Source organism: Schistocerca nitens, chromosome 9, assembly GCF_023898315.1.
Source record: "Schistocerca nitens isolate TAMUIC-IGC-003100 chromosome 9, iqSchNite1.1, whole genome shotgun sequence".
In the NCBI taxonomy this organism is placed as follows: domain Eukaryota; kingdom Metazoa; phylum Arthropoda; class Insecta; order Orthoptera; family Acrididae; genus Schistocerca; species Schistocerca nitens.
The window spans coordinates 431,188,014-431,213,690 of NC_064622.1; the positions used below are offsets into that span (position 1 = coordinate 431,188,014).

Below are 25,677 nucleotides of genomic sequence, written 5' to 3' on the forward strand. Positions count from 1 at the left end.
GCATATGTACCTGCAGCGTCTATGGAATCAGCCAGTATAAACGTCTCCATGCCTTTATTGATGATATTCTATAATAAAGGTCATATATTGTGAATTAGGGTACTTACTTGATGTAGCAAATGTAATTTAGATATCTTTCATAAAATTTGAATATTTAGTTTCACGTATTTTTGATCTTTTTATATTAGCGTAATTAAATGTTTTACACCACTTACCCAAGGCTTCTTTCTCCTCTCCGTCTATCTTTTCCCTACCTTCACCAACAAAACTAGATGTCAAAACTAGTCAACCATCTTTTCTTTTTTGTTTTTATAATGCATTTTGAATGTCCTATAAAAATGTCGAGCTTGAACTTCAAAAATAGTACGTTCGGTATCAAGTTAACAAACACTACCCACACTTTACTATATTTGTTGAACACGCTACTGAGTTCGGGTGGGGACGCAATGTGAACAGCGTCAGTTGACGGTAGGAAATGGACGTCGGCCCATCCGCCCACCGTCTGACCTTGAGGTTGCGCCTTCTCGTCTGACGTTGGCAGAAAAAGATGCTTTGCGTGGCCGCAACCAGCCCCCTCCACACTGCTTATAACTACGGCTAGCTTTGATGCTGAGCATCTAACCTAGCTCCAAAAAACACAAGAGTGTCCGTAGCCTTAGAAGGCACATTGCGTTAGGTATAGCGTGTATCTTTGAAGGGTTGCAGCTCCCAAACTAAACTTGATGGGAATGTGATTTAAACTGATTTGTACACAGCTCGTTTAAATTATCCCAGTGCATATTACGAGGTACATTCAACTTCTAAGACCTCCGATTTTTTTTCTCCGGACTGGAAAGAGATAGAAACATGCGCATTGTTTTAAAATGAGGCCGCGTTCATTGTCAATACGTCCCAGAGATGGCAGCACCGTACGGCAGATGGAATTTTACCGCCAGCGGCAAGAATGAGAACTGTTTTAAATACTTAAAATGGCGACGGTTTCCTTACTTGAACAGTGTGCAGTCATTCGTTTTCTGAATTTGCGTGGTGTGAAACCAATTGAAATTCATCGACACTTGAAGGAGACATGTGGAGATGGAGTTATGGATGTGTCGAAAGTGCAACAGTTTAATGAAGGCAGAACATCGTGTGACAACAAACCAAAATAACCTCTGGCTCGCACAAGTCGGTCTGACGACATGATCGAGAAAGTGGAGAGAATTGTTTTGGGGGATCGCCAAATGACTGTTGAACAGATCGCCTCCAGAGTTGGCATTTCTGTGGGTTCTGTGCACACAATCCTGCATGACGACCTGAAAATGCGAAAAGTGTCATCCAGGTGGGTGCCACGAATGCTGACGGACGACCACATGGCTGCCCGTGTGGCATGTTGCCAAGCAATGTTGACGCACAACGACAGCATAAATGGGACTTTCTTTTCGTCGGTTGTGACAATGGATGAGACGTGGATGCCATTTTTCAATCCCGAAACAAAGCACCAGTCAGCTCAATGGAAGCACACAGATTCACCGCCACCAAAATATTTCGGGTAACCGCCAGTGCTGAAAAAATGATGGTGTCCATGTTCTGGGACAGCGAGGGCGTAATCCTTACCCATTTCGTTCCAAGGGGCACTACGGTAACAGGTGCATCCTACGAAAATGTCTTCAAGAACAAATTCCTTCCTGCACTGCAACAAAAACGTCCAGGAAGGGCTGTGCATGTGCTGTTTCACCAAGACAACGCACCCGCACATCGAGCTAACGTTACGCAACAGTTTCTTCGTGATAACAACTTTGAAGTGATTCCTCATGCTCCCTACTCACCTGACCTGGCTCCTAGTGACTTTTGGCTTTTTCCAACAATGAAAGACACTCTCCGTGGCCGCACATTCACCAGCCGTGCTGCTATTGCCTCAGCGATTTTCCAGTGGTCTAAACAGACTCCTAAAGAAGCCTTCACCGCTGCCATGGAATCATGGCGTCAGCGTTGTGAAAAATATGTACGTCTGCAGGGGGATTACGTCGAGAAGTAACGCCAGTTTCATCGATTTTGGGTGAGTAGTTAATTAGAAAAAAAATCTGAGGCCTTAGAACTTGAATGCACCTCGTAGAAACAGCTATTGCTCCATTTAAACAAATGCATATCTTTGCTTTAGCTCTTTAGAAAATAACACAGTAAACTATGTTCATAGCCCCTCTGAAAGTGTAACGTTTAAATAGTTGACAAACCCGGCGTGCCTGCGTATTCATTTTTCCAATTTTCTATCAGAAACCAAACCTTGGACAGTTTCTGTACGCTGGATGCAGCTCCTTTGCGTGTCTACAGCGCTGATGTGTATGCGTTTGTGAAGCAACACTTATACGTAACTCCAAACATGGCTATTGTATTCGCCTACAGACAGTTGTTCATTGCAGTTGGAAGTCAGAAGTGCTGCCAGGCGGCAGGTATTTCCTTAACATGAGTCGTCTGTAGTACCGTCCTACAATTAGTAGTAAAGTATAAACCTAGTAAAACTTCATGCAAGATGCGGCATTTTCCAAGCACCTCAGTGTTTATGACGTCGCATCTCCTGGTATCTTGATATAATTTTGTTGGTGCGTTTAGCGGCAAATATGGATAATGTCTCCTAAATGTGTTGCGAATAGAGATAATAGCAAAGAAGTAATGAAGTTAAACATTATGCATGATGTGGCAGTTCTTCAAGCACCTTATTGTTTTATGCGGCCATGTCTCCTGAACTAATGGTCGTACAATGATTGAATTTTGCAGTTACATTCAGTGATATAGGTGCATACTTTCTGAAGAATATTTCACGAGTAAAGAAGTAATAAATTATAGCGTTATGCCTCATTGTACTTCAATAGTAACAGTAGTAGTTAGCTATAAACTTTCTTCTTTTCATCGTTTCGCAGGGATTGCCAGAGAGAAAAAATTTCGTAAGGGTTTTGAAATTATGTGCAAGGTTTGTAACGAGTCCCTAAGTCTCTCTTTCTCAAATACTGCGAACTCACGCGTCGCTGGCTAGGCTTCTTTTTCATACCCACAGTATACGTGAACCAAGTCGGTTGAAATCGGTCCGGTGTTTTAGGAGGAGATGTGGAACATACATATACATACACAAACATACATTCAAATATATATATATATATATATATATATATATATTTTTTTTTTTTTTTTTTTTTTTTTTTTTTGCCCTGGGCAGCGCTAACTGCCAACGCTATGCAGTAGCAGTACTGCTCAGTCGCTGTCGGATTTACGATACCTGTTAAAGCGTATCGATAACACGACTATCGCACTAGGCTAATTTGGCACCTCTCTATCGAGTGGGCACGTAAAACCCGTTTTCAAAATCATTTTGTTTGCAACTGAAAGAAGCGACGCTTTCCGCCCACACAGAACGTCGCATGAGACACGTGATGAGCAGCATTTGTTTAGATTAACTCCAGTCACACATTTAAAAAACGGAGCTACAGGCATCTGCCGAAACACCAGACACAATGCACCTGACGACTCTTAAGAGAGACGCTATGTATATAAATGGCAAATTCTTACAACTGTAATCGCCAACCGTCACTTCTCAAGACTTTCATTTGTGTTTGCATTTTTGAAGCAGTTTCTCGTGATTGATTTTCCACAAAAGTACGGGCAGTCATCCGCTTCTTAACAAATGAAAATGAAAAAGCAATCTTCTTTGGCACGTTCAGAGTTTCAGTCCAGGACAAATGACATTGTCACAACTCAGTGTCGTCGTGTAAACTAGGCTTCACAACATACGTTTACCGTGTGTGTTGCAGGCGCTGGTTTCAATGGAGCAGCGCGCCTACTCGGACTCGTACCTAGCGGCGGCTGACCAGATTATTTTCAACCTGCTGGACCAGTACCACTACACTCACGGACCAGGTACAACAAAATCTGCCATCTGCTCATAGTCCACTCCCTTTAAATTGTATTTTTAGCGCCTGTTCTATATTTTTCTGACTCATTCTGCAAATCTTTGAATCATTTCTATCTGTTCCGTCAATACCACTTGATAAGGGTCCACGCCGACGAACTATACACTGTACAATTTTTGTGACCGATGCGGATTAGAGAACCCACACCTGTTAAAAATGTAAAATTAAAATAATCAATCATGACAGTCGAAGACTCCCAGCGTAAGGAGCCACCCCACTCCTGCCAATGGCCTTGTCAAAGAGGGCAGGGTATCGGGCAGAGTTTCGACCAACCTCTTGCCCTTGAGGTGGGAAACTGCCACTAAATGGTGAAAGAATGGCCAATGATCAACGGCATGAGGATGCATATGGCACTGGAGACCAATCCATTAGACACACAACGTGTATCCCAGGGAGATGGTGCCTGTAATTTGCAAAAGTTTCGTAATGATCTCTCCATTGACAAAAGATTCCAGATTAGTCCCTCATTCAGATCTGTGTGAGGGGACTGCCGAGAGGGAGGCAACAATGAGAAAATAAACTGAATAACGAACGAAAGGTTAACATTCTACGAGTGGGAGTGTGGAATGAACGTTGTAAGAAAACTAGCAAGGAATGAAGGAAGGGAGATTAGAGTTTAATGTCCGGTCAATAGCAACGTCATTAGAGTCAGAACACAAGCTCGGATTACGAAGTGATAGGGAAAGAAGTCGACAGTATCCTTTCCAAAGAGAAACTGGAAAATCTGAAAACGGACATACAGTCTAGAAACAGGGCTTGTCAGTTAAGTTAAACGAAAGAAGATGAGGATTTCGGAATATAGGGCAGCGGAAAGTGGTGTACGGGCATATGATTCGTTATGAATAGGAATATTGACAATGATATGCAGTATTATAATTGCAAAGAAAATTGTTTTCATATTTTGAAGCCACATATAGAGGACGAGTGCATTATTGACGCTGGGAGTGGGGAGAGGGGCGATGTACAGCTTATGTCAGTTATAAGCACGCATAGTACTAGTCTTCTAGTTAATATGACAATGCTTCTTATGTGCATTACATGTACTACAGGCTGATTCACGAGTATTAACCATGTTTTACGTTACTATTGTTACAAAGTTAAGCTTTGTCGAGCAGAATAGGTACGATCTTTAATTTCCATGTTTGTAATATGATTCCCATGTTTCCTCGTAGTTTCTGAAGATTGCTGATATTGACCAAAATTGGTCATAAGTGAAAGCTTTGTGATTGTGTGAAAGGGGGAAAGAAATAAATTATCAGGTTGTCAGTGTCAATCCTTGAGAAACGTCAAGTCTTTCCTTACCTGACACTGCTCTCAATTCTAATAAGCAGACTGAGTTAATCATTGATTAAGGATAGGTTTAGATCAGTCAGCTTATTTTTTATCCAAGTTTAATAACAGTGATTGTAGGGATCAAGCCAAGTTTTAATCCTCTTCTGTAGTTTTTAGTTGGGGTTCTCAGGGCAACCGCTTGTTGGCAGTTTAATTGCATGATTTTCATGCATTTCAGTTGCTCAACTGCGCAACAGTCACATATTTCAATGTCTAAACTGCACACTCATCACATATTTCAACAGCTCCACCGCACAGAACCACCACATGATAGTCTTTTATCCGAGCGGTTCACAGTCACAGCAGCCACGCACTCTAGCAGCTCACACAAGCGATAGTGTTTCAGTAGACCAACACCATGATGGTTATGTATTTCAGCAGCTCAAATGCGTGACAGTCACATATTTCAGCGGTTCAACTGCTCATGGCGACTCCATGATAGTCATGTTTATCAGTAGATCAACTGCAGAGTGACCACATATTTTGATGGGCAAACTACGCAGTCATCACATATTTCAGGAACTCTACTGCATAGGACCTCCACTTCAAACTCACTTCTATCAGCAGATCAGAATCACAGTAGTCAGGTAGTAGAGCAGCTGAACCAGACGATAGTCGCTTATTTCAGTGTCCCAACCTCATGACAGTTACGTATCTCAGCATCTCAACTGCGCGATAGTCACATATTTGCTCAACTGCATGGGACAACTGCGTGTCATGTATTTCAGTGGCTCAACCGCACCATAATCACTTATTTCAGTGGCTCAACCACACAATAAACGCATATTTCAATGGATAAACTGCACAATCATCAGATGTGAGCAGTCAATCGCTCGGAGCCTCCACATGAGCTCACTTATTCCAGTGGCTCAGGATCACCATAGTCAAGTACTACAGCAGCTCAACAATACGCTAATTTCAATGGCTCAATTACAAGATATTTACATATTTCAGCAGCTCAGGTGGACGATAGTCACAAATTTGCAGCTCCACTGCACAGGACAACTGTATAATAGTCTCGTATTTCAGCAGCTCAACCCAGCGACTGTTACGTATTTCCGCGGATCAGCCACATAACAACGTATTTCAGTAGGTCAACCGTACAATAGTCACGTATTTCAGCGGTTCAGTCCTACGACAGTTGTTTTTAGTAAAAATGAAATTCCTCCAGCTGTACATGAGATTTTTTATGTAGTTCGCTAATAGTTGGCTCAGTCTAGAAGTCCGCGGTGAGATCAACATGTGCTCCACATGGATGGCGGGCAGTAACTAGTGTGAAGTTTAAACTAGCGGGTGAAATATAGGTTTTACTACCTCACCGCGGACTTCTAGACTGAGCCACACACAACTGATTTCATAAAAGTGTACGGGCCTGAAGATGGCGTTGACGCTACGTCGAAACTAGTAGCGAAGTAAATAAAAACTCTCAAGCACAGCTGGAGGAATTTAATTTTTAACAAAAATTATGCCAGCTGTGTCCCACCTTCATCCTGTTTGAATATGGATGTACGAAGACACCACAGTTGCGTATTTCAGCCACACGATTGTCACATTCCAGCACTTGTCATATTTCAGTTGTTCCACCGAGCGGCAGAACCGCCGCGGCTGTGCTGTCAGTATGAAAGAGGCCTTGTGTGTCCTGCAGGTGCAACGACAGAGGCGACCGCCCCCGCCTCGCCGGCCCCGCTGTCTGAGGGAGTGAGCCTGCTGCCACGCGGCCCCGCCGGCGCCGGCCTCCCACCGCCGGCAGGCTCTGCTCAGAGCGCGGGGGCGGCGCACAGGCAGAAGGAGTCCGCGGCCAGGAAGCGGCTGCAGGAGCTGCACGGCGTGCTGAGCGGCGAGGCGCGCCGGCAGAGCGTCGCCAAGGCGGAGGTCAGCCGCTGGCTCCGCACTCCCTGCTCACTTGCACCTCTCACTGACACACATCCTCATATTAGCTCAGCATGCCACATCACATTTATACACTACCCATAAAACGAAGTGAAGCATCGACAAGAAATGGGCGGATGTCAGTGTACCTTCGTACATGTACAGAGCTGCAAATCCCTTTGACAGGTAGAAAAGTCACATATATGCATTAGCGTCGTTCGTATTTACTGTTGTTGGAACGCCTGGCAGGGTGTACAAGTTGTGATAAAAAAGTAACAGGACTCGAGCGAGGTGGCGCAGTGGTTAGCACACTGGACTCGCATTCGGGAGGACGACGGTTCAATCCCGTGTCGGGCCATCTTGATTTAGGTTTTCCAAATCGCTCCAGGCAAATGCCGGGATGGTTCCTTTGAAAGGGCACGGCCGACTTCGTACCCCGTCCTCCCCTAATCCGATGAGACCGATGACCCAGATGTTTGGTCTCTTCCCCCAAACAATCCAATCCAATCTTTTAATTTCGCGGAATTTGTACATCCTATTTTCAAAATATTTTTTCCCCTTTGGTACATAAGCTCCTGGCGAATTTTTGCATTCTCGTCTGTCTCGAATATATAGTTTTATGTTGACAGTATAAAAGGTTACATATGTTTTCGAGTTTTCGAATGGTTCAAATGGCTCTAAGCTCTATGGGACATAACATCTGAGGTCATCAGTCCCCTAGACTTACAACTACTTAAACGTAACTAACCTAAGGACAGCACACACATCCACACCCGAGGCAGGATTCGAACCTGCGATCGTAGCAGCAGCGCAGTTCCGGACTGAAACGCCTAGAATTGCTCGACCACAGCGGCTGGGCTCGAGTTTTCGACGGGAATTTTACTTTCGGAAAAGAGGGATTAAAGTATTTGCTCTACATTTTACTTCAAAAATGGATCAAAGTGCAGCAGCGCATTCGGAATGTTGACTGTCGCTTTTAGCGAATCTACTGTCAGGAAGAAAGTTAACGAGTGGTATATACGCTCCAAAGAGGGTCTAGAAGACCGCCCTGAACGCCCTAGCACACCAGTTACTGATCACAATGTGAAAGAAGTAAGGAAAATGATTGCTGATGATGCTGGCTTATCCTTTGGCTTATGCCAAGCAATTTGTTTTTTATGTTTTGGGCAATAAACGTGTAGTAGCGAAGTTTGTTCCGAAACTGTTCAATTTCGACCGGTAACGACATCGAGTAGACATCGGTCAGCAATTGCTGAATGAAGTTGACAGCGATACAGAACCTCAGAGCAGTATGTAACAGGTGACGAAACATGAGTATACGGGTATGACGTCGAAATCGTCTCAATGGAAATTGCCTAGAGAGCCAAGAGAGAAGAAAATCCGACAAGTTAGATCTAGTGTGAAGATTCTTCTCACAGTTTTCATCAATTACAACGGGGTAGTGTATCACCAGTTCCTGCCTCATATCGTCCTGTAGTCAATATGGAGTACTATTTGGAACTTATGTGGCGTTTGCGTAAAGCTATCCGAAGAAAATGACCAGAACTGTGGCAATGCCTAACCTGGAAATTGCATCACGTTAATGCTCCCGCTCACACCTCAATGCTTGTTCGTGGTTTTTAGGGGAGGACAAAAAAGAGAGAGAAACCATTGTTGCCTCCGCGACCGTATCCTCCGGATGTGATCACCTGCGGCTTCTTTGTGTTCCCGAGGCCGCAGAGAACCATGACAGAATGTCGTTTTGCCAACATCGATGAAATAAAAAAAGAATCGCTGAAAGAGCTGAATATCATAACGGAAAGTGAGTTCCAGAAGTGCTTCCAGGATTGGAAAAAGCGCTGGCATGAGTGTATTATATCTGAACGGGATTACTTTGAAGGGGGCAAATTTGATGCTGATGAATAAACAAAGGATTTAAAAAAAAAAATTCGAGTTACTTTTTGATCACATCTAGTATAAGTGGCGTGAACTGCGTCAGAGTGCATACTGCGAAGGACATGGATATTCCACATACTCGTACATACATACAGAGTTATCAGTAACTGACAGAGTTTGAAACGGACCTCGTTGTGGGTCTGTTTAGTCGGGTAGTCGAATAGTGCAGTATCCAGATTTGTGGAGCGTTTGAATGTTACAACGGTCCGATGCTAGACTGAACGGGAACATTTTGGTACTCATACTCGTCAAGTTTCCGGTCGACCACATTTGACGAATGGAAAAACTAGTAGAAGCGGACCTCGGGGAAGATCAGTTTGGATTCCGTAGAAATGTTGGAACACGTGAGGCAATACTAACCTTACGACTTATCTTAGAAGAAAGATTAAGAAAAGGCAAACCTACGTTTCTAGCATTTGTAGACTTAGAGAAAGCTTTTGACAATGTTAACTGGAATACTCTCTTTCAAATTCTGAAGGTGGCAGGGGTAAAATACAGGGAGCGAAAGGCTATTTACAATTTGTACAGAAACCAGATGGCAGTTATAAGAGTCGAGGGGCATGAAAGGGAAGCAGTGGTTGGGAAAGGAGTGAGACAGGGTTGTAGCCTCTCCCCGATGTTATTCAAAATGTATATTGAGCAAGCAGTAAAGGAAACAAAAGATAAATTCGGAGTAGGTATTAAAATTCATGGAGAAGAAGTAAAAACTTTGAGGTTCGCCGATGACATTGTAATTCTGTCAGAGATAGCAAAGGACTTGGAAGAGCAGTTGAACGGAATGGACAGTGTCTTGAAAGGAAGATATAAGATGAACATCAACAAACGCAAAACGAGGATAATGGAATGTAGTCAAATTAAATCGGGTGATGCTGAGGAAATTAGATTAGGAAATGAGACACTTAAAGTAGTAAAGGAGTTTTACTATTTGGGGAGTAAAATAACTGATGATGGTCGAAGTAGAGAGGATATAAAATGTAGACTGGCAATGGCAAGGAAATCGTTTCTGAAGAAGAGAAATTTGTTAACATCAGGTATAGATTTAAGTGTCAGGAAGTCGTTTCTGAAAGTATTTGTATGGAGTGTAGCCATGTATGGAAGTGAAACATGGACGATAACTAGTTTGGACAAGAAGAGAATAGAAGCATTCGAAATGTGGTGCTACAGAAGAATGCTGAAGATAAGGTGGGTAGATCACGTAACTAATGAGGAGGTATTGAATAGGATTGGGGAGAAGAGAAGTTTGTGGCACAACTTGACTAGAAGAAGGGATCGGTTGGTAGGACATGTTTTGAGGCATTAAGGGATCACAAATTTAGCATTGGAGGGCACTGTGGAGGGTAAAAATCGTAGAGGGAGACCAAGAGATGAATACACTAAGCAGATTCAGAGGGATGTAGGCTGCAGTAGGTACTGGGAGATGAAGAAGCTTGCACAGGATAGAGTAGCATGGAGAGCTGCATCAAACCAGTCTCAGGACTGAAGACCACAACAACAACAACATTTGACCACCTAAGGGAGGATCATCGTTTTATGTCCTAAGCACATCGTAAGCCCGTCGCATCTGTGCCTGCCATCTGAGAATAAGTAATAGACACCACTGTTCGTAAACGATCAGTAGCCGGACTAAGGATTGATTGTCCTGTGCTTAGAGTTCCGTTAACATCACCACAAAAACGTCAGCATTTTGCGTGGTGCCTTAAGCGGGAAGCATGGACTGCCGGTTAATGGCGTTGCGTTGTGTTTAGCCAAGAATCGTAGTCCTTGGATATCATCAGCGATTATGGCAGTTATCCGGGGTGGGGACAAGTTCTTCCAATGTCTGTAGAGGCACCGCAGTGTTACTCATGGCATCATGGTCTGAGTAGCAATCGGTTATGGTTTCAGGTCATGACTTAGTGACTGAGGGAACGCCGACGGTACAACAGCACGTCAGGGACATGCTGCGTCTTCACATATTACCTCTAAGACTGTAGTATCGTCGTGACATTTTGCAAGAGGACAGCGCTTTCCCATACTTGATATGCATCTTAATGAACTGTATACGTGATGTTGAGGCACTCCCATGGTCTTGGTGGCTCCCCAGATCTGCCCCCGCTGGAAAATGTATGACCAGCTTGGACGTCAGCTCTGCCCCATTGCCAGTATCCAGGACATCAAGGACCACTTACAACATTTGTTGGCCAGCTTGTCTCAGCAGAGCACATGACGGCCTTAAAACATTCTCACCAACCGAATCAGAACATGCATTAATGACAGACTGGGTGCGATATTGTAATGACATGTGGACTCATATAGCCGCTCAATCCGTCAAGCAACGTTTCCTCCTCCCGTTTTGGATGCTTCACATTTTTGTCAGTCAGTCTATTAAGCAAAGTAAGACGAAAGTTATGATGTTCAGCACAAAAGAGAGTGACAAATTTCTTAATATCAACTCAGTAGTGGGCGAAATGAAAAATTATCATAAATAGGAAGTAACACTACAGAGAATGGCCAAAGCAAGGATCACTTATAGGTGAGCAGAGGTGAAGAATCAGTGATCGCTCTAATGACACTGGGGACGAGTAAGACGTTTCTGAACGTGTACGTATAGGGCACAGCGCTCTATAACTGTGAGGCGTGGTTAGAAAAAAAAACGGAATTTCTTCAAATTTGCTTCTATCTAAGAAATTTTAAAATTAAGTGGACGTATGAAAAAGTACAAAACATAATAGGTGAGGAAGGATGCCTGTGAAGGACCTTTATCACAAAAATGGACAGTTTAGTGGGCGTCTGCTACTGCACCAAGGATTAATTAACACTGGCAGGAGCAGTAAAACTGACAATAGGTAAACACAACGACTAAATATACGAAACACTTTATAGAAGGTTATCTAGATATGATATGGTTAGCACAACATGCAAAGAGATGGTTAAAAAAATGCACTCCACTCTCCCCAAATCACGGATCAGGTAATACAGCAAGTTCTGGGAACGTTCAGTCCCACAGGAAATACCATCTGTGGAATGATTTGATGTTTATATGTGCGTAACGAAAATTGAGTTTCGAATCCCAGTCTTAAGATCAGTTTTAATCTGGAGGAAAGTTTCATTCATATTCTAGAACTATTGATATTTTTAAAAAATATAGTGAATCTGCTAAGTCGATATTTAAAAAAGTATCATTATCCACCACCGATATTTCGAAAAAGTCAACATTGATTTTTTATTAGACGTTCTGTACATCAACAAATGACGGAAATAAAAGAAAGATTCAGGAGTGCGATTAAAATTCAGGGTGAACGGATATCAATGATACGATTCGCTGATGACATTGCTATCCTGAATGAAAGTGAAGAAGAATTACATCTCTCTTGAATAGGAAGCAAACTATAATGTATACAGGAAATGAATTGAGAGTAAATTGAAGAAAGACGAAAGTAATGAGAAGCAGCAGAAATGGGAACAGTGAGAAAGTTAACATCATGACTGACGGTTACCAAGTAGATGACGTTAAGAAAGCGTGCAAAATAATCAATAACGGACGGAGCAAGGAGGACAACAAATGCAGAATAGCACTGGATAAAAGGGCATTCCTGGCCGAGAGAAGTCCCTTAGTATCAAACGTAGACCTTAATTTGAGGAAGAAATTTCTGAGAGTGTACGTTTGCAGCACAGCATTGTAGGGTAGTGAACTGTCGGAAAACTGGAGCATAAGAGAATCGAAGCAGTTGAGATGTGGTGCTACAGGCGAATGTTGAAAATCAGGTGAACTCATAAGGTAAGGAATGAGGAGGTTCTTCGCAGAATCAGGGAGGAAAGGGATATGTAGAAAACACTGACAAGAGGAAGGGGCAGGATGATAGGACATTTGTTAAGGCATCAGGTAATGACTTCCATGGTACTAGAGGGAACTGTAGAGGCAAAAACTGTAGAAACAAATAATTGAGGACGTAGGTTGCAAGTGCTACACTAATTTGGCGCTAAGTTCCTGTGGGACCACACTGCTGAGGTCATCTGTCCCTAGGCTTAAACATACTTAATCTAACTTAAACTAACTTACGCTAAAGACAACACACATACGCAAGCCGGTGGGAGGACTCGACCCTCCGAGGGGGGGGGGGGGGGGGGGCGAAGGGGGTAGGGGAGCGGTGCAAACCGTGGCAAGGTTCCCCAAACCTCCCGGCTACCCCGCACAACTGCTACGCTGAGGTGAAGAGATTGGCATAGGAGAGGAATTCTGGCGGGCCGCATAAAACCAGTCAGAAGACTGATGACTAAAAACAAACAAAAAAATTATACATACACTGCTGGCCACCGTAAATGCAACACCCTGAAGGAAGCATCCGAATCAAGTGAAATTTACACCATGCGTTTGCAGCGATGAGATATGCAGCAGATTAGAATTTCAGCGCAGACGCACATCACGCGCGCCTGTGGCGCCACCTCATAGCGCCATTTAAGGCTTGGCGATTTCGACGAGTGTACGTTCGGCACGTGTGTTTACCTTGTGGTTGTTTCACAAGACGATCTGTTATGCCTCGTACACAACAGCGAACATCGTTTGATCAAGTATCCGAGTTCGACAGAGGAAGGATAGTGGCTTACCGAGATTGTGGATTATCATACAGAGAAATCGCTAGTCGTGTTGGACGAAACCAAACAACTGTAATGCGGATATGTGACCGTTGGATGCAGGAGGGTACGACGGACCGACGTGGTCGATCGCATTCACCTCGGTGCACCACTGCACGTGCTGATAGGCATATTGTGCGCAAGGCAGTGACGGATCGCTCAGTGACATCCCGAACCATAGCACAGCACATTGCGTCTGTAACGCATCATCCAGTGTCTGCGCGTACCATTCGACGCCGTTTACAGCAGAGTGGTCTGTCCGCAAGACGTCCATTGCTTCGTCTACCGTTGACGCAGAACCACAGACGTCTCCGTCGCCAATGGTGTGATGACAGACGGATGTGGACGGCAGAATGGAATGACGTTGTCTTTACTGACGAGGCACGATTCTGTCTGCAGCACCACGATGGTCAGATTCGAGTGTGGAGACACCGTGGAGAGAGGATGCTGGACAGCTGCATTATGCACCGCCACACTGGTCTTGCACCGGGTATTATGGTATGGGGCGGTATTGGATATTACTCTCGCACGCCTCTAGTACGCATTGCCGGTACTTTAAATAGCCGGCGCTACATATCCGAGGTGCTGGATCCAGTTGTCCTTCCTTACCTTCAGGGCTCGGCCACAGCCATATTTCAACAGGATAATGCGCGACCACATGTGGCACGCATTGTCCAAAGGTTCTTCGTCAATAACCAGATTGAATCGCTTCCCTGGCCGGCTCGCTCTCCGGATCTTTCGCCGATAGAAAACATGTGGTCCATGGTTGCTCAACGAGTGACCCAGATTACATCCCCAGCTGCCACACCAGATGATCTTTGGCAACGTGTGGAAGCTGCTTGGGCTGCTGTACCCCAGGAACACATCCAACGTCTCTTTGACTCAATGCCGAGACGTGTGGCAGCGGTGATCTCCAACAATGGCGGCTACTCTGGCTACTGATTCTGGCAGGAACCACATGTCACAGACGACTGTAAACGTAATCATTTGATACTTGGTCAACATGTTATCTACAAAATAAATTTTTTTGTGCTACCTCTTGTCTTTCTTGGTGTTGCATTTACGGTGGCCAGCAGTGTATTTTAGTCATCATTTCTGTTTTATTAACAATTACATCTGCAATAAATGAATGCAAATTAATAAAGCAATACCAAAGTAATCAATGAGCAGCATTTTCAAGTTCTTTTATAGATAGAGGATAACGTATCACGAAAACGGAGCCCGACAGTCTCAATCAGATTTCATTCTAGAGTTCAGTAATTCTCAGCTAACGAAAATTTCACGTTCGTTGTGACAGAAGTGCTGTTGTCCTTTGTATGTACACACGAAAACTGGCATACTCGGACGTCACAGAATTGGGAGTACAATTGTTTTTATCACTTCACACTTCACTTTTAATGATATTTGGGTTTTAAACGTTTGCTGTCTACTCCTCCACGCACTACATAACTCCATGCTTTCCACTCAGTTGTCACCATAGCTTTCCTTTTCTTCACTTGTTCTCCCCCCCCCCCCCACCCCCGCCCCCCGCGAAGAAGACATGAAAAAGTGAATGAAGTTCTAGACACACTGAATGCAGTACGTGTTTTTAACATATGTGCATTGAAACAGTCTTTTTCTGTCTCATGGGAGACGATTTCCACTCATGTTCAGAAAAAAACAATATCCTGAACGAGTAGAGATGGGACATTCTTACTCCTAGGACAAGGACATTACTATGTTCTGCAGAAATGATTAGCATTTCATAGTTAACTATGTGCCTTTTTCCTTGTAGGCACAGGGTCCGCCAAGGACCCTGATAACTTGTTCCGTGCGCGGTGGCATCGACGGGTATAAAGCGTAGCCGTCTATGCTGTTTCCAACTGGTTCCAAAATTCATCACTGGTGGTTGGCCTTGGGTCGCAGTGCAGCACCCCCCGTTACACTACATTACATTTTCTACTGGCCATAAGCCTGGTGATCTGGTGGGTCAGGACGAAAAGCTGACATCCTGTGACACCAAGAAGGCCAGAGTTCGTGCAGGAACATGTGATCGTGCGGTGTCTTACTGAAAAATGGCGTCTAAGGTATTGTGCAGAAACTGTATGGCTACTTGTCGCAGGATGTCGTTCACGTAGGTCACGGTGGTCACAGGTTTGTGGTTGTACCCAATAGCACCCCACATCATAAGGCCTTGATTTGGTGCTTTATGTCTTGTGCGAATACAGTCACCGTGATGCCGCTCCCCCTGTTTTGGGCAAACCAAAATGCGGTCATCATTTTCAAACAAACGGAAACTGGATTCGTCCAAGCCACTATTTGATGCATTCCTGTCCCCAGTGAAGTCTTTCCATACACCATTGCCGTGTAGTATGTTTCTGCACGTTCGTCAAGGGTAGGACGATCCCCACGTAAACCATGCCGTAGTAAATGGCGACGGACTGTCAGGATGAGATGTTTATCTTCTCGGGGGGGGGGGGGGGGGGGGGGGTCTGGTTGGTGCTATCTGACCCATTTCGTTGTGGTCCACGGCCTTCCGAGAACCATTCTGCACGCACCCGTTGCACTGTCGAAACATTTAGACCCACATGAGCGGCAGTTTCGCGGATGGATGTATCACATTCTCTCGTGCCAGTAATGCGAACTTTTTCAAAATCACTGATTTGACGCTACGGTCCACGCTTACGCCTGCACGCTTGCTCAAGTCACACTGATCTGTTACCTTCGGCTTGTAGCGACAACGAGAGCCGCAGGCACATTTTACCAGTAGCTGGTGTTGCGCCGCAATATCGATGTTGAGCTGGGTTCAAATGCTAATCGTTTCTGCGGAACATACTAATGTACATGTCCTGTGAACAAGAAGGTCCTATCTCCAGTCTTCAGGGTCTTCTGGTTTTCTGATCATTATTTTAAACTGCTTATAACTATTTGTACCATGTCTGATCAATAATTATTATTTCCAGCGTTAAAACAACTGCAATTGAAGGATATGTGCCCTTTAATAAACAATGTACCGGTACTACAATATTATTGGGCAGGCCAGTATTAGAAAACAACAAAAGAAGAATTCACCATGACCCTGACTCGAACACTAGAATTCGGTGTTGTAATGCTAAATTCTACTCACTGCAATGACTAGGCACCACATATACAGACTGAAATGACTGGACAACACACGTTTGTATCGCAGAACGAATACACATTTCTTTGAGGTCCATTTCCTGTCGAAAATATGTATTTAACCAAATTTTGTTAGTCAACGGGGCCAGAATGAATTTTTCACTCTGCAGCGGAGTGAGCATTGATGTGAAACTTCCTGGTGGATTAAAACTGTGTGCTGGACCACGACTCGAACTGGGGACCTTCATCTTTCGCGATGAAGTGGTTTATCAGAATGAGATTTTCAATCTTGAGACTCGAACTCGGGACCTTTGCCTTTCGCGGGCAAGTGCTCCACCAACTGAGCTACCCAAGCACGACTCACGCACCGTTCTCACAGCTTTACTTGTGCAAGTGCTCTACCAACTGAGCTACCCAAGTTGGTAGAGCACTTGCCCGCGAAAGGCAAAGGCCCAGAGTGCGAGTCTCGGTCGGGCACACAGTTTTAATCTGCCAGCAAGTTTCATATCAGCGCACACTCCGCTGCAGAGTGAAAATCTCATTCTAGAAACATCCCCCAGGCTGTGGCTAAGCCATGCCTCCGCAATATCCTTTCTTTCAGGAGTGCTAGTTCTGCAAGGTTCGCAGGAGAGCTTCTGTAAAGTTTGGAACGTAGGAGACGAGGTACTGGCAGAAGTAAAGCTGTGAGGACGGGACGTGAGTCGTGCTTGGGTAGCTCAGTTGGTAGAGCACTTGCCGGCGAAAGGCAAAGGTCCCGATTTCGAGTCTCGGCCCGGCACACAGTTTTAATCTGCCAGGAAGTTTCAAGTGGTTTATCAACTGAGCTACCCAAGCACGATAAGGTCATGAATTCGAGTGTCCGTCCGGCACACAGTTTTAATCTGCCAGGCCGTTTGATATCAGCTCTCCCTCTACTGTAGAGTGAAAATGATTATGGAAACATCACCCAGGTTGTTGCTAGGTCTTCTCTCTTCAAGACCCTTTGTTCTACGAATGCTGGTCCGCAAGTTTCTCAGGAGGCATCTATGAATTTTGGAAATTATATCATCTCGGACATATCGTGTTTCACAAGGGTGAACTTATTCATCCTGAGTTGGCCGTCTGACACTTGACAATTCCAGCATGCACCATCGTGCCTGTGAGTCAAATTGGTTTTGCCAGAGCACCGAACGGGTGCACGTCGCACCAAAATCTGTCGGGATTTCAGGGCTCTGACACGGAAGTTCACCACCTTCTATTAATAACGCAAGCCCACGTAGTCTGCAAACTTCAGTGGACGAGTCAGAACATTGCAGCTGCCGCAGCGCGTCGCTTCTCGCCCACATTGCCGCTGTCACCTGAATCCAGGTCAAAGGGTAAAGCATTGCCGCACAGGCGTAGGGTTGTTAAATGACATTCACGGTTCCCTGTCCTCCAGGAAACCATAGTTTGTAGTGGATTCCATTTCAATAGAATTGGATCTCGCAGTGGAAAGTGAAATTGCGTTGTAAAGGGGATTAACTCACGGGAGAATTTGTATAGCTTGTACCACAATGACTGTTTTGCCAAAAAAAGCACCATCTCTTTTCTGATTTGTGTTTCTCGCTCTTTTTGTAAGATACGTCAGCTAACTGTAATCACAAAAGAAAAAACTTGTAATTTTTTGTAAACTTATGTACGCCACTGTTCGCAATTATTCACTGTTTTTATTTTATTGTGGTGATACATGAGCACACCAACAATTCAAGGTACAGTGTTATCATTTCAGTTAATTTGATTGTTAATTTGAGTTCTGAAAGTGACCTCAGACACAGGCAACAAAAATTCACTAATTTCATATACAAAAATTGAGGCTGTAGCTCATGATTTGAAGTTATTGAGAAGATAATGCTTTTCTTTAAATATAATAACATTTACCATTACTCGGCCATATATTTATGATAAACGCAAGCGACAGCTTGCAGTATATCGGCGATGCCTGTTTCCCCTATATATCGATTTCGAAATGGCAATATTGAGCGCCAACATTTTTATTATATTTTTTCGCGATTTTCGGTAAATACATGAAATTGTTCTTTGAAATTGAAGTAGAAGATAATTTTACTTCTTCTGTGTGAAGGGGATTTACTACCTTTTGCGCTCCCGTGAAGTCAATCTTTCTCTTTGTGTGAAGCAAGAATAGGTGGCACAAAAAATAAGTCCGACTGAACTTGGGTTGCCTGTGTGAATGGAAATACAAGATGTACGATGGGGAGAAATAGCACACCAGCTGCTGTAAAAACTAATTTTTAATGCAACTAGTGTGCTATTTCTTCACATCAGCACTGTTCATAAACAGTTGCTGGAAAAGATCATCATAATCTAAAAGGCCAAGATTAGTTTTATGCGGCTAGCGCAGACGTGTGAGGGAATATGCTGACGTAATCGGCTCTCGGGGCTACCAACGGAAACTGCAACTTCAGCACGCAACTTTGACACTACAGCTTACTATGTGCGTCTGACGACACCGAACGATGGGCCCATCGAACACTTTTCATTGTGCTACTTACATGCACGTATCATTGTTAGCAAAGTAGTTATCTCCAAGAGTGAATGTTCATCGTTTTCCTTTCAGTTTTTGCTATAAGGGGGGATGAACGGGTAGATAGTTTCTTGATGGCATATATATCCTACTGGCCATTAAAATTGCTACACCACGAAGATGACGTGCTTCAGACTCGAAATTTAGCGACAGGAAGAAGATGCTGTTATATGCAAATAATTAGCTTTTCAGAGCATTCACACAAGGTTGGCGCCGGTGGAGATACCAACAAAGTGCTGAAATGAGGAAGGTTTCCAACCGATTTCTCATACACAAAAAGCAGTTGACCGGCGTTGCCTCGTGAAACGTTGATGTGATGCCTCGTGTAAGGAGGAGAATTGCGTACCATCACGTTTCCGACTTTGATTAAGGTCGATTGTAGTTAATCGCGAATGCGGTTTATCGTATCGCGACATTGCTGCTCGCGTTGGTCGAGATTCAGTGACTGTTAGCAGAATATGGAATCGGTGGGTTCAGGAGGGTAATACGGAACGCCGTGCTGGATCCCAACGGCCTCGTATCACTAGCATTCGAGATGACAGGCATCGAATCCGCATGGCTATAACGGATCGTGCAGCCACGTCTCTATCCCTGAGTCAACAGATGGGGATGTTTCCAAGACAACAACCATCTCCACGAACAGTTCGACGACGTTTGCAGCAGCATGGACTATCAGCTCAGAGACCATGGCTGCGGTTACCCTTGCCGCTGCATCACAGACAGGAGCGCCTGTGATGGTGTACTCAACGACGAACCTGGGTGCACGAATGGCAAAACGTTATTTTTTCGGGTGAATCCGGGTTCTGTTTACAGCATCATGATGGTCGCATCCGTGTTTGGCGACATGGCGGTGAACGCACATTGGAAGTGTGTACTCGTCATCGCCATACTGGTGTATCACCCGGCGTGATGGTAAGGGGTGCCCTTGGTTACACGTCTCGGTCAAATCTTGTTCGAATTCACGGCACTTTGAACAGTGGACGTTACATTTCAGATGTGTTACGACCCGTGGCTCAACCCTCCATTCGATCGCTGCGAAACCCTACATTTCAGCAGGATAATGCACGACCGCATGTCACAGGTCCTGTACGGGCCTTTCTGGATACAGAAAATGTTCGACTGTTGCCCTGGCCAGCACATTCTCCAGATCTCTCACCAATTGAAAACGCCTGGTCAATGGTGGCCGAGCAACTGGCTCGTCACAATACGCCAGTCACTACTCTTGGTGAACTGTGGTATTGTGTTGAAGCTGCATGGGCAGCTGTACATGTACGCGCCATCCAAGCTCTGTTTGACTCAATGCCCAGGCGTATCAAGTAGTTATTACGGCCAGAGATGGTTGTTCAGGGTACTGATTTCTCAGGATCTATGCAACCAAATGTTTGAAAATGTAATCACAAGTCAGTTCTAGTATAATATATTTGTCCAATGAATACCCATTTATCATCTGCATTTCTTCTTGGTGTCGTAATTTTAATGGCCAGTAGTGTATACACACGGTGTTACAAAAAGGTACGGCCAAACTTTCAGGAAACATTCCTCACACACAAATAAACAAAAGATGGTATGTGGACATTTGTCCGGAAACGCTTAATTTCCATGTTAGAGCTCATTTTAGTTTCATCAGTATGTACTGTACTTCCTCGATTCACCGCCAGTTGGCCCAATTGAAGGAAGGTAATATTGACTTCGCTGTTGTGTTGACATGCGACTCGTTGCTCTACAGTACTATCATCAAGCACATCAGTACGTGGCATCAACAGGTTAGTGTTCATCACGAACGTGGTTTTGCAGTCAATGCAATGTTTACAAATGCGGAGTTGGCAAATGCCCATTTGATGTATGGATTAGCACGGGGCAATAGCCGTGGCGCGGTACGTTTGTATCGAGACAGATTTCCTGAACGAAGGTGTCCCGACAGGAAGACGTTCGAAGCAATTGATCGGCGTCTTAGGGAGCACGGAACATTCCAGCCTATGACTCGAGATTAGCGAAGACCTAGAACGACGAGGACACCTGCAATGGACGAGGCAATTCTTCGTGCAGTTGACGATAACCCTAATGTCAGCGTCAGAGAAGTTGTCATGGAGAGTGTTACGGGAGAACCAGTTGTTTCCGTACCATGTACAGCGTGTGCAGGCACTATCAGCAGCTGATTGGCCTCCACGGGTACACTTCTGTGAATGGTTCATCCAACAATGTGTCAATCCTCATTTCAGTGCAAATGTTCTCTTTACGGATGAGGCTTCATTCCAACGTGATCAAATTGTAAATTTTCACAATCAACATGTGTGGTCTGACGAGAATCCGCACGCAATTGTGTAATCACATCATCAACACAGATTTTCTGTGAACGTTTGGGCAGGCATTGTTGGTGATGTCTTGACTGGGCCCCATGTTCTTCCACTTACGCTCAATGGAGCACGTTATCATGATTTCATACGGGATACTCTACCTATGCTGCTAGAACATGTGCCTTTACAAGTACGCACAACATGTGGTTCATGCACGATGGAGCTCCTGCACATTTCAGTCGAAGTGTTCGTACGCTTCTCAACAACAGATTCGGTGACCGATGTATTGGTAGAGGCGGACCAATTCCATGGCCTCCACGCTCTCCTGACCTCAACCCTCTTGACTTTCATTTATGGGGGTATTTGAAAGTTGTTGTCTACGCAACCCCGGTACCAAATGTAGAGACTCTTCGTGCTCGTATTGTGGACGGCTGTGATACAATACGCCATTCTCCAGGGCTGCATCAGCGCATCAGGGATTCCATGCGACGGAGGGTGGATGTATGTATCCTCGCTGACGGAGGACATTTTGAACATATCCTGTAACAAAGTGTTTGAAGTCACGCTGGTACGTTCTGTTGCTGTGTGTTTCCATTCCATGATTAATGTGATTTGAAGAGAAGTAATAAAATGAGCTCTAACATGGAAAGTAAGAGTTTCCGGACACATGTCCACATAACGTATTTTCTTTCTTTGTGTGTGAGGAATGTTTCCTGAAAGTTTGGCCGTACCTTTTTGTAGCACCCTGTATATGCAAGGAATTCCATACATGATCCACATTTCCGACAGTGACCACTAGGATACGAAAGAGGCCGATGAATGATGTTCACATTGCACTGCAACGCGTTGTGTTTGTCGCAGCAGCCTCAGTAGTGAGGAGCTCTGCCCTTGTAAGCTGAAGGTTTGTGTGATGCGTGAATTTAAAAGAAGAAATGCCTAGTACCTGTATAAATAACTCAAATTCATTTCGTTATATCTGTGGTGAGTTAACTCTGAAATCACAAAAACGAAAACATAACCCTCTAAAGTACATAATGCAATGAACTTTATTTTGGTTGCAAGGTTGGCGAAGCAGACAAAAAATGGGCCTCCGATACAGGCTGTTTGACATGTGTTACACTCCCGTCCGGCTAGTTAACAGAATCACGTCACATGTCCTTTGGTGTCTCCATGATGAGGGCGAACCAACGGATCACACAACAGACTGTAATTTTTGTGAACCAAATAATCTGGGATCACATCCATAGGGTATGTAAACTCACAATTGCACACACACCCTCTCTTTGAATCAAATGAGCCACATTTTTTCTCGAGGGATCTCAACGACCTTCTTCGTGATTTAATAGTGTCTAAGCAAAAGGCTGATCTTCTAGCTTCACGATTAAAAGAAAGGAATCTACTTCCTGATACGAGAGTGAGTGTTTATTGTTTGTAGTCTGAAAGCAATACTTCTCCACAATGGTAACAAATTTCCTTCCTTTCCGATGGTTCATACCGTTAACATGAAGCAGAGCTGAGAACTTTAAACTGCTGTTCACACATACTCGAGAAATACAAATGGCATAGGTGGAGATCGTGAGGTTATTGCAATTGTGCTCGACTTGTAGCTCAGCTACACAAAGTATTGCTGCTTTATATGCGAATGGGACGGAAGGAGCAGGTAAAAACCTCTCTTCTTCGAAAAAATGGACTGCTAGGAAAAAACTGCTACCTGGAGAGAAGAAGATTCCACCTGCTGACGCGAAAAATATGCGTCTGCCTCCGCTACGAATAAAGTTGGCTTTTATCAAAGCCTTAGATAAAGCAATGGATTCACGTATTTGCGTGATACGTTTCCAAGGATCAGTGAAGCAAAAACTAAGGAAGGAATATTTGTAGGACAGCAAATAAAGGAATTAATGGCTGATGAACATTTCTTTGATTCGTTGTGTGGTAGTGAAAAAATAGAATGGCTATCTTTCTTATTGTCCTACTAATGCTAAACCTAATGAAGAGACGTCCCTGAGGCGAAGTATTGCAGGAAAACGGGCAGAAAAGACCGTTACACTTGTTTATTAACTTTTCGTTACTCTTACGTGGCTCAATTCTTTGATTAATTTGTGTACTAACATAGATGTTTTTGCTCTCTTTTGCCATACATATATAATGCCTTAATACACAGGCTGACGTAAGTATTTACAGGAACCAGTATCATACGGAAGCTGAGGCCGATACAGATATTCTGAAATCAGACATGCATTCAGCGACCAAGTATCTTCCAGAAACAGAGAAACAACAAACAACACAGTGATGTGTGCATGTATTAAGGTACCACATGTCAAAATGTCTGCTCTTATATCTGTCACACCTCGTGTGTATAAAGTCATTCATACATCATATAAAATGCCACTAACTGAACAAATACTCGCGCAGTATATGGGCCTGATTGAAAAGTCGACAATAAGAAAGAAAAAAAAAAAACGTTTCCCTGAGCAGTATTTGTATAACAATACCCACGGAGTTCAGCAATACCCATCTAGTACATAGTAACATTCCAGTCTTCTATGAATGTGATGTATATCTTCGACAGTCAAAGTTCTCTTGCGTGACTTTCCGTTAACGTTCACGGCTGCACACTGGCTCAATGACAATGTCTGTGGCCGCAGGGTTTCTCTGACGCGATGATACGCTGGTTGGAGGGGACGTCGCAGCTGAACGCGGCGGAGCAGCTGCGGGCGGTGCTGGAGAAGGTTCTGGAGAAGGGCGAGGCGCGTCGTGACGCCAGCCGTCGCCTCGTCGAGGACGCCGTCCACCTGCTAGAGAACCCGGAGAGCGACTTCAGCCAGGAAGTGGCCACGCTGCAGACGCTCCGCTACACCCAGTAGCTGCCGTAAATCCACAGTGTGGTCCAAATAAAGCTCCTGAAAAAAGTTTACAAGTGACACTATGTAATATATATATATATATATATATATATATATATATATATATATATATATATATATATAAAATTTCCTAAGAAAGGGCTCCTTATATACGAAGCAATTTCAATATGTAATGCACCACATGTTTTCTGAAAGCAGTTTGGTTTTATTCAGGATTCAAGAACACCATATTATTCTCAACTCTTTTGGCTACACCACTCTTTTGGCTACAATACCTATTTTTCAATATAGGCTCCGTTCAATGCGATGCTATACGGCATGCTACTGGGATGTTCTGTAGGCTCAAGTGGTACCACTCCACTAGTCGACGTCAGAGCCAACGCTTCATCAATAACTTTCTCAGCATCCACTTACTGCTTCCCACGGAGAGCATTCGTCATTCGGCCAAATAGATGTAAGTCGGATGGCGCGAAATCCGTCTCCTGCTAGGCGGCGAGGAACCAGAAGGACACACACGTTTGAGTACCACCACTGGTTGCCCGCCCGCTTGGCCGTGCGGTCTAACGCACGGCTTTCCGGGTGGGAAGGAGCGCCGGTTCCCGGCACTAATCCGCCCGGCGGATTTTTGTCGACGTCCAGTGAGCCGGCCAGTCTGTGGATGGTTTTTGGGCAGTTTCCCATCTGCCTCGGCAAATGTGGGCTGGGTCCCCTAATTCCGCCTCAGCTACACTATGTCGGCGATTCCTGCGCAAACAAGTTCTCCACGTACGCGTACAGCACCATTACTCTACCACGCAAACATAGGGGTTACACTCGTCTGGTGTGAGACGTTCCTTTGGGGAGTCCACCGGGGGCCGAACCGCACATTAACCCTGGATTCGGTGTGAGGCGGTGGAGGAGTGAAGTGGACTGCGGTAGTCGTCGTGGGGTTGCGGACCACTGCGGATGCGGTTGGAACGGAGCCTCTCCGTCGTTTCTAGGTCCCCGGTTAACGTAACATAACGTAACATAACCCCCACTGGTTGCCGACTTTCTCAGCACCACCAACAGAGACGTCCAGTTCTGCAGCGAGGTGTTTCATGGTCACCTCGAATGAGAGTGTCCGCTGTTTCCAACATTGCACCAGTCTTAGGTGTATGTGGTCGACCAGCACGCGGGAGATGGGACAGGTTTGC

The 25,677-nt window shown here is 44.5% G+C and overlaps 1 protein-coding gene across 1 annotated transcript in view; it reads left to right on the top strand.

Moving 5' to 3' along the window:
* The window catches only part of LOC126204295 (uncharacterized), a 60,103-nt gene extending 35,601 nt beyond the window's left edge, over window positions 1–24,502 (top strand). Inside the window, exons 2-4 of the mRNA XM_049938683.1 lie at window positions 3,780–3,885; window positions 6,916–7,142; window positions 24,284–24,502. Coding sequence (XP_049794640.1) covers window positions 3,780–3,885; window positions 6,916–7,142; window positions 24,284–24,502 — 552 coding nt within the window. The remainder of the gene's footprint in view (window positions 1–3,779; window positions 3,886–6,915; window positions 7,143–24,283) is intronic.
* The last annotated feature ends 1,175 nt before the right edge of the window (window positions 24,503–25,677 follow it).